The 13,117-nt window shown below is 40.8% G+C and overlaps 1 protein-coding gene across 1 annotated transcript in view; it reads right to left on the bottom strand.

Moving 5' to 3' along the window:
• Positions 1-13,117, bottom strand: part of LOC126402426 (plexin-A1-like) — a 354,576-nt gene that overhangs the window by 75,178 nt on the left and 266,281 nt on the right. Inside the window, exons 13-15 of the mRNA XM_050064404.1 lie at positions 3,505-3,656; positions 2,217-2,337; positions 1,027-1,163 (exon numbers count right to left, since the gene is read on the bottom strand). Of these exons, the coding sequence (XP_049920361.1) occupies positions 1,027-1,163; positions 2,217-2,337; positions 3,505-3,656 (410 nt within the window). The remainder of the gene's footprint in view (positions 1-1,026; positions 1,164-2,216; positions 2,338-3,504; positions 3,657-13,117) is intronic.

The following is a 13,117-nucleotide window of genomic DNA, read 5'->3' as shown; positions in this document are numbered from 1 at the left end:
CTACACTATCTAATATGTATTTAGCACAGTTGAGTGGTGGCTGCTTTTCTGGGCCATGACTTCACAGGAGCGATGTGTGTGTGTGTGTGTGTGTGTGTGTGTGTGCCTGTGTGTGCCTGTGTGTGTGTGTATACACTTTAATGTAGTGTTGCACATTCTATTGTACGTCTATATGCCATGGTAGTCACACAGGGAAGGATAGAGTGAGAGAGAGAGAGAGAGAGAGAGAGAGAGAGAGAAAGAATTTACAATATCCACCCTCCCAAGTCCCTCAGCTTGTAACCATAGCAACCCCATTCACAAAGAATACATGGCCCAGCAACCTTCACAAGATGCCACAAACACAGTCACACAGTTGGGTGTGACAGATAAAGACAGCATCGAGCTGAGCGAACAGTCGTGGTGAGGTGGAATCTGTTGGATTACTGCGAGGAGGCTGCAGCACAGGAACGAGCGCTGTGACATCAAAGCTAGCATACAGTTGCTTCAATAGAGATTAGCTATGAGAGGCTAATCCATGCATTTGACAAGTGAGCAACTGTGGGGATACTTTGGATTTTTTCATGCACTAGATTAGGGAAAGCATGTGTAAGTGCAGACAAAGAGATACAGTGTGTCTGCAAGCAACAAGCGTGCACACACACTTAAACACAAGCATGCATGATCCCCCATCCCCCCCCCCCCCCCCCACACACACACCAACACACAACATCCTAACCTGACACACTGATTACATGCTTACATATGCATGTAATATCTGTAGGATAAAGACATTTTTTCACCATGCACACATAAATCTTTAACCAGAGCATGTTTATGTATGCACATATTTATCTTTATCTATTCATTGCCCATATTATCTACAGTACCTTCAGTCATAATTATGAATTTGTTTTACTATCTTAAGTACTCTTTTTTCTGTCTTATTCTTATCTAAATTTTATTCTCCCCTGTTGTGATGTTCCAATTTCCCCACAGGGATGATTAACATTTAATTTAGATTGGTTAAAAAAAAAGGTTCCTTACTTTTTGAAGTAGCAGGGCTGCGGCCCTATGCTGACAGACACGTAGCTGCCTGCATTTAGGTAGCTTCCCTCAATGGTGACCCGGGTGCCCCCAGAGATGGGCCCCTGAGATGGCTGGATACGGGTGAAGTATGGAGTCTGGAGGAGAGAGAAAAACACATCCACAGTATTACAGAGGCATCATTCTCAGAACTTTAACAACAAAAGTTCAGACAACATCATGGACAACAGAATCTGCATGTAAATAGTTTTAAAAAACAATTACATATCACTGCTGAGTTATGATTCAATCAATGATGTCACCTTGTTTTGATCTGTAATTTCAATCGACTGCTGTAACTTTTAAAATGACAGAAAGCAGTGATGAGATGCCTCAAACAAAATAATTCAATCACGTAGTACACAATGGAGATACAAATAAAAGCATCAAGTAAATGACATAAAAACAAGTCTATAAAATAAATAAAATGTGTGGTTTTTTTAATAACCAATTTTGGCAAACTCAACTAAGGTAAAACAAGCAACATTCAAAAGGCTTGCCAACAAAGCACTGACTGAAAGCTGCAAAAACTACAGAAAATCCATAAAAAAATAACAGAATACAAGGTTGTTTTTCACGGAGGTGTCACCTGCATGTCTAAACACCAACTGCTGCCACAGACATGCTAACATTGCGTTTATGCACCCAATAACTAATGACACACTGATCCTCCATTTAAACTGATAGTGGCTGACCAAAAGAAACAACATTAATCTGTTGTAAGGTTAAAACAAAATACTAGAAATGAACTCTCTGGAGCCATAGGTTGACTGTTCTTTGAAGCCGCTTCAGACTTTTTATCAGAGCAGTGTGTTTTTGAGTCATCATGAGCTGTGTCTCAATTCAGGGGCTGCGGTCTACGTCGGTCACGTCTTTTGAGGACCTCATCAGCCAAACCTAATTGTCATCGGCTCGCAGTTCATCTTGGGATAGGCTAGGTCATGAAGGATTCATCTGTTGCATCCTCCAAATTTTGGGAAAGAAGGCTGCATTTGAAGGAGCCTTCGAAATTAGACAGCCTTGGTCGAGCCGATGTGACGCAATCGGTCTTCAAATGCAGCCTTCGAAGGCTGCAGCCCCTGAATTGAAACACAGCTATGGTCCATCTAGAACAACTTAATTTAACCTTTGACCCATGGTATGATGCTTACCACAAAGGTGAATGGCCTGGGCGACAGGGCTCTGTAGTCGTTGACGCAGTCTCTCACACACACCTCAACCTGAGCTTCTTGGACCCTGTAGCCAGTAGCGTCATTCAGCAGACACACTATTCTGTGGGTGGAGAGTTGAAGGGATGGATAGAGAAAAAGAGACAGAAAGAGGTCAGGGCCAGGTTATTCTGGTCTAACACTTACATGTCATCCTGTCAAATACTGCTTTAAACTAATGCTTATTTATTCAACTTACATCACATTCACAGCTCAGCCCAGTCGGCAGAAGAAAATGTTGGTATTGTATGTTTCTGCAGACCCAAATACATTACATTTCCACGTTTCAGATGTATCATATCAGTGTTTTGAAAGTGACGTAGAATATAAGCTGGCGTTGTCATTGGGAGGTGGAGGGTGGTTTTTGTGCCTAAACCTAGCCACACATGAAGTGGTTTGCAGAAACGTACAACGCCACCAATTTTTCTGCTGACTGGGTTGCACAGCAAGACGAAATTTACGGCCAATCACATGACCACAGTAAACTTTAATGCATTGTACACAGCACCAAATATATCTATGTATAGATCTGAATGCATGTTTCAAGAGTGGTGACACAAATAATACAGGAGCATGAAGACACTGACTGGGAACAAGGAGAAATATTAAAAAGTACATCCTAGATATGTTTGCAGTGCTGCATGGATGACGGGAATAATGTGTTAAATAACCGATGTGTGTGTAATATTTGAATAGAGATGCCCTCTATCTCAACATGCATCATTTCCTGACTAACTGCACTACAGAGAGATTGTTTGATCTGTGTGAACCCAATTCCTCAGCCGTGTAGGACCCTGCAGAGGAGTAAATGTCAGGATGAGAAAAATAAAGGAAAGAGCATGTGTAGGGAGTAATGAACAGGAACAATGGATGGAATTTACAGACGTGCAAAAAAGAAAAAAAAAAACGAATATCACTATCTTTACAGCTGCTGAATGAGGCTGCATGGACACCTCCACAAAGACGTGCTCTGGTTGACGTTTTTTGCCGTTTGATTGGTCAGGACAAAAGAGGTATTGTGTGCGGTTGCCTTTGGTGTGTGTGTGCCCTTAGATCTGTGGGTGTGTGTGTTTCTGAGACACACGACTGCCGCCTGTGTCTGTCAGTGCATTCATCTGTGTTTCGGTGCCATTTTCACACTTTGTGAATGTCTTTCTGCGCAACTGGGTGTGTGTGTTTGAGCATTGTGTGTGAGAATGCTCGTAAGTGTGTCCTTTGTTCCTTAACTTACCTCTCTGCACTCACGTACTCCTCCTCAATAGCTACACAGGGTACCTTGCCCAGCCTGACACCCATCTGGATGTCTCCGAACTGCAGACCCAGGTTCTCCCCCAGGATGGTCACCCGAGTTCCCCCTTGGCGAGGCCCCGTCTCAGGGAACAACTGGAATAAGAAGAGGACAGAGGTCAGAATGGATGGATGGAGGGGAGAAGGAGATTGAAGAAGAAAAGAGACAAAAGAGCAGGAAGATGTCAAGGTGAAGTTGAAGGAAAAAGAGACAATATATCATATTCACACATGTATATACGGACACAAACTTACATTAAGACGCATATGGATTCACAGTTTTAAATGTGGTCCCCATTCAACTAGTTTTAAGTCTGAAAATGGTTCCCAAACATAGCATGGACGGCCCCAAGACACAGGCATACACACGCATAAAAAGACTCAACACACATAGTCACCAACTCACACAAGCATACACCCGCCATACAGAATGGGGCCATATCAGGTGGTTTAAGTTTAATGAAGAAAAATCACCCTCTTGGCTTTGAAAAACACTGAAAATGAGATAAAGAGAGGACAAAATAACAGAACCACACAGGCACTAACCAAAGGCATCATCTTGAGGGTTTAATTGAAACTTATTACGCTGGCTTGGCTCCGTTGACTGGGCTGTGGCAGTGTAACGCTCAGTCGCACCGCCGAACCATAATGTGATTTATCTAGCCAGATTATGGCGCGTAACGGGGACAGGTGTGGTGTGACAAAACAAATATGGTGACTGATGGACGGTGGCTGTCACAAACACGCACACATACACTACAGCAAGGACACGCACACCCAAACCTGATCCCTAACAAGCATCATGAGGTAATTATGTGTAATCTGTCTATTGCCCTGTTCTCCTGCAGTGCTTGGCTGAGCAGACAGTGCAGTGTGGAAATGCAAACCCAGACACCGGCAGTGTGGAGGCATAGTGGTGTTATTAAACCACAATAGTACCAAACAGCAGACCTTGACAAATGGTGATTTCACCATCATGGACTAGTTTGGGGAATAAACAGTTTGTGTTGTCACATGTGATCTAACTCTAAAATTGTATGCAGAGAAGGTCAGCTGAGATCCAAACCCTCCCTGCACCATTCTTCAAGAGCCAAAAGCTATACTGTAAGCTACTAAACAGCACCACTGCAGCAGCCAGAGGTTAAATGCCTTGCTCAGTGACACTTCATCTGTAGTCACTGATGAAGGTAAAAGCAACACTTACTGACTTTTTCCACTAAAAGGTAACCAGATGGTTTTGGGTTTGTATAAACAACCTTAAGTCTACTGCATTGCCAAACATATGGATTCATTCATGGATCATTTTCCCCAGAAATATATTTAAAAAAGAAAATTGAGAAAATCAAAGCAGAAAATTGGAAAATGAAAATAAATAAAGAAAGAAATTGACATTTTAAGAGATTAAACTGAAAATGACAATGGGAAATGATAAAAGAAAATGTAGATAATAAAAATGAAAATGGAAAATAATAAAAATTGAAAGGCTTAAATATAAATGTACAAATTATGACCTCTGCCTGAAAGCTTGTAGCAAGAAACTCAGTAAATAAAATTAAAGATTTAAAAAGTTAAAGGTTCTGTAAGCAACATTCAGAGCATTAATATAATGCTAATAGCAAAGCACTATCTGCTATATAAATATATAGTGGGGTAATGGGGTCCTGAGCAGAGAATAAAGTCATGCTCTGTCTGTGTGTGCTGTAAGCCGATCTTCTCTGTAGTTTGTTTTGGTAAGACAGTCTGGCCGTGTGTGCATTTTAGTCCATGTGTAACCTATTGGCGAGCTCATCATTGCAGTTTTGCACTGTGCTCATACAGTGACTACTGTTGATATTGGAATGGCTTCCTTGCAGAAATGGAGTGCCCACCCTCAGGTTCCTCCCACATGGCAACTTTTGGGGCTGAAAAATGAAACCAACATTAAAGTGCCTACAACTGCAGTTCCTCAAATGGCCACTTGAGACTGGCTCCAAAAGCGAGTCAATCCCCAAATACCTCCATGTTAAAATGCCCAACTCTACAGCTGAAATAAACATGTTTACAGCCAGGTACAAAAAAATAGTTTTGGTCTGTATAGCTAAATTCCTCCTTCGTGACAACTGATATGTGGGGTCAATTTTTATATAACTCACCAGTGTGAATATTATTTAGGCTTAAAGTTACTCATAATTAAAAGCATAGCCACTTTGAAAGACAGGCTATCTGTGAGGTGTCACCACAGTCAATGAGTCAGGTCCACCCCAAGCTCCTTCACAGCTTCACCCTCTTTTCCAAATTCTGTCTGCAAAAATCTGAGATGGTGACGGCCAAAATGCCAGACTCGAGGCTTAAAATGTGAGTCCACAAACTGGGTGATGTCACAGTGGCTACATCCATTATTTTATACAGTCTATAGTTCCCCTCTGGTTATTACTGTTAGCTCTGTCAGCACTGTTGCCATTGTTCAGCCCTGCTCATGGAGTTAGCACTGTTAGCTGACCAGCTGCCGGCTCAGCCACCTCCATGTGCAAAAAGTCCAGTCCATTCCAGTCCAGTCCAGACAACTCATAGGCTCTGAATTATGCACAGAGCCACTTTAAGAGTTTGAACAACTTTGGCAAACTCCAGTGGTAGTTTTGAGAGAGATTTTAACAATCTCATATTTCTGCTAAAAAAAAACAAAAAAAAAAAACTGCTAGCAGAATATAATATGCTAAAATCACATAAAAATACACATGGATACTTAATCCTTTTTTTAAAATTAAATATATCAAGCACCAAATGATTCTTGTAAATGAGCTAAACCTTTATTTTGCCAGTAAGCTACCAAATAATAAAATGACAGACTGCCAGATAAACCACATTTTGGAAGCTTTTACCTTTGGCAGCATCATGCTATGACAGACATTACTTTAGATACACAGAGACAGATCAACAGGCAATATCAGTCATATTTTAAGAGATAGAGTTTGAACAGAAATCTGATAATCATAGTCTGATAATCATGCCTGAATGTATGAAGTGTTGAGGTTTGAAACTAATACCTTACAAATATTCTATAAAACCACACAGAAACTGTAGCAAACTGAATTAAGAGACCAAGAGGGAGACAGAGCGAGAGCAGTCTGGCCGGGGATAGCACTGGCTGCTATTTGGAAGCTGACTCACGTTGGAACCTCAGGCGCCAGTAGAGCCTCAGTACTTTGGTTCCACAAGCACAATAGCTGGTAAACACTGACCAGAGCGAGTAGCCATCAAGCTCTAGGGTACGATATGGACAACAGATGTCAGGGTGTGGAAATGGGGCTTCGGATGTTTTTTTTGGAAGAATGAAGCCATGATACCGCAAAACACAATATCAGCTAGCCACCAAGCCCTGGGATATAAACACTGGCAGAGCTACAGACAGACAGAAAGGCAACAGAGGAAGAGAAAGAAGTGTGCTGCTGGAGGGGATTGCTACCATCATCTGAGGGGGTTGAAGGGGTGGGGGGCAGGGGTAGCAGTACTATTACACCACAAACAACATCTTAGGATAAGTAATGCATATCCTACATGTGCTTTATGTTAGAACAGTTTTGAAAGGAGCACATTTCATTTAACTGGTGATGTTTCTCAGTAATAGGGTTACCTGGTCCCATACAATATTTTAGATGAAGGGTATACTAGAATTGTAAACTGTAGTTAAAGGTAAACTATGCAGGAATTGTCAGTTATTGTTTGTAAACACAACATGCAAAGTTGCCCCCTCCTCCTTACACTGCTTGCTTGTTCACTGCAAGCTACTATTGCTAGAACATTACATTTGTTGCAATGTACAAGGCGATCCTTTAGCAAGCTAACTAAGCTAACTGCTAGCACCTAACTGTTCAACAGAAAACAGGTGTCGCTCTTCATCCCCCATCCTCTCCTTCAGTGTTCACCAAAGAAAGTGAAAGCCAACCCCACTTCACTCTCATTTTTGAGCAAGCTTTGTCTGCTTGGTTTTTCGCCTCACTATATTTGTGTTCTTTCTGCGCTGGGTCCCCTATTTTTACATAGCTTCCTCTTGGATATGCGCTGCTTACAGTCTGACGCTTGGTCACTACCTAAGTCCTTAGGTCCTAAAGCCCTAACTGCCACAAACTTCTAGTAGTAATAAGTGATGACTGAGAGGGATTACCTTTGTATGAGTCTATAAATTGTTTTTAGGAATATCCTATATACCTTTAACCAGAATCCAGAATAGCAATACGCCACTGACTGAATCTTTTACGAAACTAACCTTCCTAGTGACTATCCATCCATCCTCGCCCATATTTGTGAGAAGACGGGTGAGGCTATGATAGCTGGAGCACATTTTGTGCAAGTTGCCTTCACATGCATCCAGCAGTGCTATTATGATGGAATCTCAGCATCCTTCAAGACCTTCAAAAAGTAGTACTGAGTAAGCACTGAGAATAAAATGACATTGCTGGGTACAACCAACTGCAAATAGGGCTGCCGACCAAACGCAGATGCCTTACATACTCCATGGAACAAGGAGAGTTAAGTAAGCAAAAACATTGCCTCTAATAAGCCACTTTATGATCTCTAGCTATGTATCTGAAACATGATCTCTGTGGTACATAATGTAGAGCCAGACCGCTACACCTCCTAGCTACCATAATAGAATGTGCACCATTCTCTTATTTCTGATATCTGAGAGTGGATTTCCACTGGAACCTCAGAAACTCTTGGAAGTTTAAAAGTATGGCACCACATAACAAGATAACCAGCGCTTGCTGAGCCTGTGGGCATGCAGGCCGACGCCACAGTGTGGAAATGGAACCTCAGGCAGCTTACGGACTCATGTTGCAGTGATTTGACACAACACTACCACATTCACAAGCACATAACCACCACTCTCTGGGGAATGTAAAGTACAGGCGCCCCTAAGCTGAGGATGAACCTCAGGCGGTTTTGGGAGGATAGTGATCTGGTACACAACCACACTTCAAGCACTAACTTACAAGATGTAGGATGTAACTATGAAATGATAATTGTTCCTCATGGGCAGCCAAACTGAACTAGAACTCAACTGACACAAGGACCACAGAGGCTTGTAGATGCATACTAACACAGTCTCTGCCTGCTACTGGCCACTGAACCCCAAAGCTGATCAGCTAGCAGCCACACTGAATGGCATTTTTGTTACTGCTCTGTCTCATACTGTATTCCTTCTTAGCTGTTTTGTTTGGAGGGAGGATATTACTAATGACTTACTGTACGTATCCGGCTGCTCTGACGTAATTTTCAGTCAATATTGAAGCTACATTAGCCAGCACAGGTGGCATAAGTTAAGCAATTTTGCAGAGAACCGCAGTCAAAATTGAGAATGCATGTTGTCTGGGCAAAGATGTCCATGTCCATTGTTTCCCATTTTTAAAACACCTCAGAGTTGAGGAAGAAGTTTAGTTTTATATTGGTGTAGTCTATGCGGGCGCAAAGCTTTGGAAGTAACAATAAATCCAATTATTATTTTATATATTTCATCTTTGACATATTTTTCTTCCTGTGTTGGCCACTTCTTTTGAATACCACTGACCAGGAATCCACCAGAGGTAAAGTACTGTGGCGTCGCTCTGTGGCGGTGTGGCCTTTATATTGCTGTCCTAACCACAGAGTAGCCACATCAAATCACCACCATTACAGCAGTGGTTTCCTAGTAGTCTGTCATCTAGACTGTACACACATTGTGTGGGTATATGTGTGTGTCTAACATGGTAATCTTGCTGTGGTCTGAACTGTAACCAAAAGCACATGAGCCATTGAAGGCCCAGCAGCTGTGAAAAACTGGGAGTTGTTTATGTGGTCAGGAAAGTAGTTTGGGAATTCTGCTAAGGCAGTCTAAGCAAATGGGGAGTACGGGAAACTCAATTTGCAACGGTATTCTTATTTTTTTCTAATTTCCTGGGAACACTGCCTCAAACAAACAATCCATAAATTATCTTTAGTTACCATGTTGAAATATTTGAAAAACCTGGGATTATTAAATATAATAATTTTCTCAAAATTAAATTTTAGGTGTTTGGAGACTGTAGCATTATCAAAGAGTTCATGTTTTCCATAAGATCAACTCAGGCTATTTTAATGGGTTGAGAGATTCAGTTGTTGGTAGGCAGTAAAACATCATACTCATTATCAACAGAGACTAATAACCTAGTTTATCTTCAAATGTTATGACCAATCTTAACCCAAACTACTTAGTTGGTGCTACATGTCCAATTTATGGTCTGTTCCCATAATCAGGTCTAATGGAGAAATGTAAGCATCACAGTTTTACATAATTAGCATTGGGTGGTTTGAAATAGCTGATGTACTTTTGTCCTTTGATTGTTTTAATTAGCTTTCTCAAGTCAACACAATGACTGTTAAGTGAATAGCACATGTATTGGTACTCATAACGGCTGCTTTACTTCATAAATAAAATCCTCCTGGAAGGTAATATAAACTAAACAGGGCAAAATGAATCCATGAATCAAGAGAATACAGACATCTGCTATTGATATTCAAGATGTCTTTCACTTTAGCTTTCATAAGTCTTTAGACATTTATTACTCCCAGTCTTGCTCTACTTGTACTATTATCATAATATAAAACACATCACTCTTCCCTCTCCTTCTCATGCCCTTGTATGAGCACAAAAATACACACTGATGCATACACAACACAATTTTTTGTTCATAAATGTAGATACTTTTTTCTATTTGTGAATGTATGTTTATTGCATGCAATTACAAACACATATAGTCACATGGATCATTAGTTTGTGACTACATAATTACTGTCCCTGACACAAAGCATTAAGTAGCAACTCTTACTATCAAGAACAGGTAACAGCTACACAAGTTGTGTGGGAATCAGAATTCTAGAAACCCACCTTTTCTGTCTGCCTTCTCCACCATCCCATTTAGCCCAGTTGCCAGAAGAAAGTGTTGGCATTGTACTTTGTGTTACATTTGAATGTTTCCTAGGTGTCATATCAATGTTTTTAAAGTGACATAGTATATGAGCTGACTTCATTATGTGGAGGAGGAGGTCAGTGGATGGTGTGGCACCTAGACACGATGCCTGCCAATCTGCAGACCACTATTCAAGACCAACAAGACTACGTCAAAACCTAGTATATGCCATACAAAACACTTTTAATTTGTAACAGGAATAAGTCGACATATACCAAGTTAGCAACTTCGGTGTTCGCCTTGACTTTTGCTTGCAGAGCTGGCCTCGTTGTTGCAGTCCAGCCCAAAAATGTATGTAAATACATGTTAAAATGAAGAACAGTACACGTTGTCAGAGTCACACAGCAGAAGGGACCTGCTCTCTCTGGAGCCGTACCCCCTGATCATTTAACACAACCCCCACACTCTTAAGCTCCGGTCAGGAGGCGTACATCCCTACAAGACTGGTGGAGGCTGTGCAGCCACCACACAATATTGGAGCCAAGTTGAGCTGATAATGATAACATTAGACTATAAAACGTCCCATTGGCACCAGTTACCAAACGGCGAAATTCGTCATTGTTGCAGTACCCTTTTTATCATTTTAACATTTAATAGTCGCTGCGCTTTTAGTCATTTACTTTTTTCCACCTTTTCCTCATAGCTGCAAAATCACCTGTTCTGACATTGTAACACATAGCCTAATAGTCAATAATGTTTAAATAAATTTAAAACTTGTGTCATACATACACAGCTGTTCCTTAGACAAAGTGATGGGGTGATCCTCTCTTTTGTCTGTCCAAAACTGCCATTTCACCGGCGGCTGGCTAGTTAGCTAGCTAGCTTGCCAATTCCTCCATGCTTTTATGCTAACGTTACAATAGTTACAGAAAATAAGCGAAATAAAGTTGTCACTCGTCTGATGACAGCAATGTGCTTTGACAAGACTGTGTGAGTGAAGCATTGGTAAATTTTACTGATGTAGCGGCTGGCTAGTTAGCTATCTAGCACTCTTATTCCACTATGCTATGATGCCACACTATTTATAGAAAATGAGGGACAAAGTAACACAGGACTATGAGCGTGTCAGTGCCTATTCATTTCAAAAGCGCAACAGCCATTGGAGAAACACCAACAGTCGCGTCATCAGTCACTCCGACTAATGGTGTAACCTAATTGCTTACCCTGTCAGTCACTCACAGACTTTTGTGTTGAAAGCAGGCCCCAAGGAAAGCTGCTCAGCCCTGCAGCTAATTTTTTCCCAGTGGCCATTCCTGGTATTGCAGGGAAAAGAGACATCTGTAAAACTGTTGACAGAACACCTCTAACTGCAAACCGGGTCAATTGTGATTCTTTGTATTCTGAATTTTTGAATCATTGTGGTTTTAAATTTGTAAAATTTTTCTCAAGCCAAGAAAAGCAATTAAAAACTCCATGACATCGTCACAATGTAAAGTCTATGAGCCAAGCGTGAACTCGCGGGCTAGGCCAACGGGAGGAACACTACTGCACATACTCAGTGGGCTGTATACTGTGGAAGTTAAACCAGGGGCTAGAAAACTTTTTTGCCGTATGTGCCAGGCAAGCAACTCCACTGGAATGAATAGGCGCCATCTTGGCATCCAGTATCTAGTTATTAATAAGACCTATGGTTTATAGGGCTGGCCTCGTCTCTGTGGTCCAGCCAAAAAACAAAGCCAGCTGTGTTTTTGCAAGTCACCACTGTGTTTCTCACAGCTTTATGGCCATCAAACATGGGTGGTTTTTAATGACCTGTTGTTTTTTTCAAAGGCAATAGTAACAAAAAGTTACCAATTTTCCAGGTGGGACTGTGCCGTTTAAGACAAAACATGATCATTTCCTAACCTTAACCAAGTGGTTTTTGTGCCTAAATTTCAATGTATCCACTACACAGTAACATATTCAGGGTTTGGGGAACAATTCCAAAAATGTATTCTGATGATTGGGTTGTCACATTACTATTACGTCATTTTTTCTTATACATTTAGGTAACTTTTATGTTAAAGGCATTACCAGCTCTGTATGGTCAAGGATGAGAAACTCAGAATCTCACTATTATAATCCACACTATGGTCTGAACGAACAGAGTGACCTTAAATTTATGACTGAACGTGTATAAACAGAAAAAACAAACACACACAAAAAAAAAAACAATTTATTGGGAAATGGACAAAAAATCTATGAAGATCTAAGGATATTTAGCTAATATGTGTTAAGCAGACAATTGAAAGAAAGGGAATTAGGTCTTTGATGAGAAGTATTGCTCTTAAAAGGAATGAGAATGGATAAAACCAAATGGGAATAGTCACAGATTATCCCATTAATATCAACATAATCATCTTATTCATTAAATGTTTATTTAAGCTGGAGTCAAGCGTAATATCTCACCCTTTTTACACATTTTGTACCTGCTATAGAAGAAATTTGTTTTTAATTTTGTAACAGCAGAGGATTGAGAAAGGCTAATTATCTTAATTCTGTGACTAATACCCACTGAAAGTCAGGTAGGAAAAAAACCACAAAGAAAAACACAAAGACAGAAAACATGAATTAATCTAACATCTGAAAAATGCTGGATTTTGACCCTGAGAGCCT

Source organism: Epinephelus moara, chromosome 16 (assembly GCF_006386435.1).
Source record: "Epinephelus moara isolate mb chromosome 16, YSFRI_EMoa_1.0, whole genome shotgun sequence".
Lineage (NCBI taxonomy): Eukaryota > Metazoa > Chordata > Actinopteri > Perciformes > Serranidae > Epinephelus > Epinephelus moara.
This window is presented reverse-complemented; position numbering and strand designations above follow the sequence as displayed.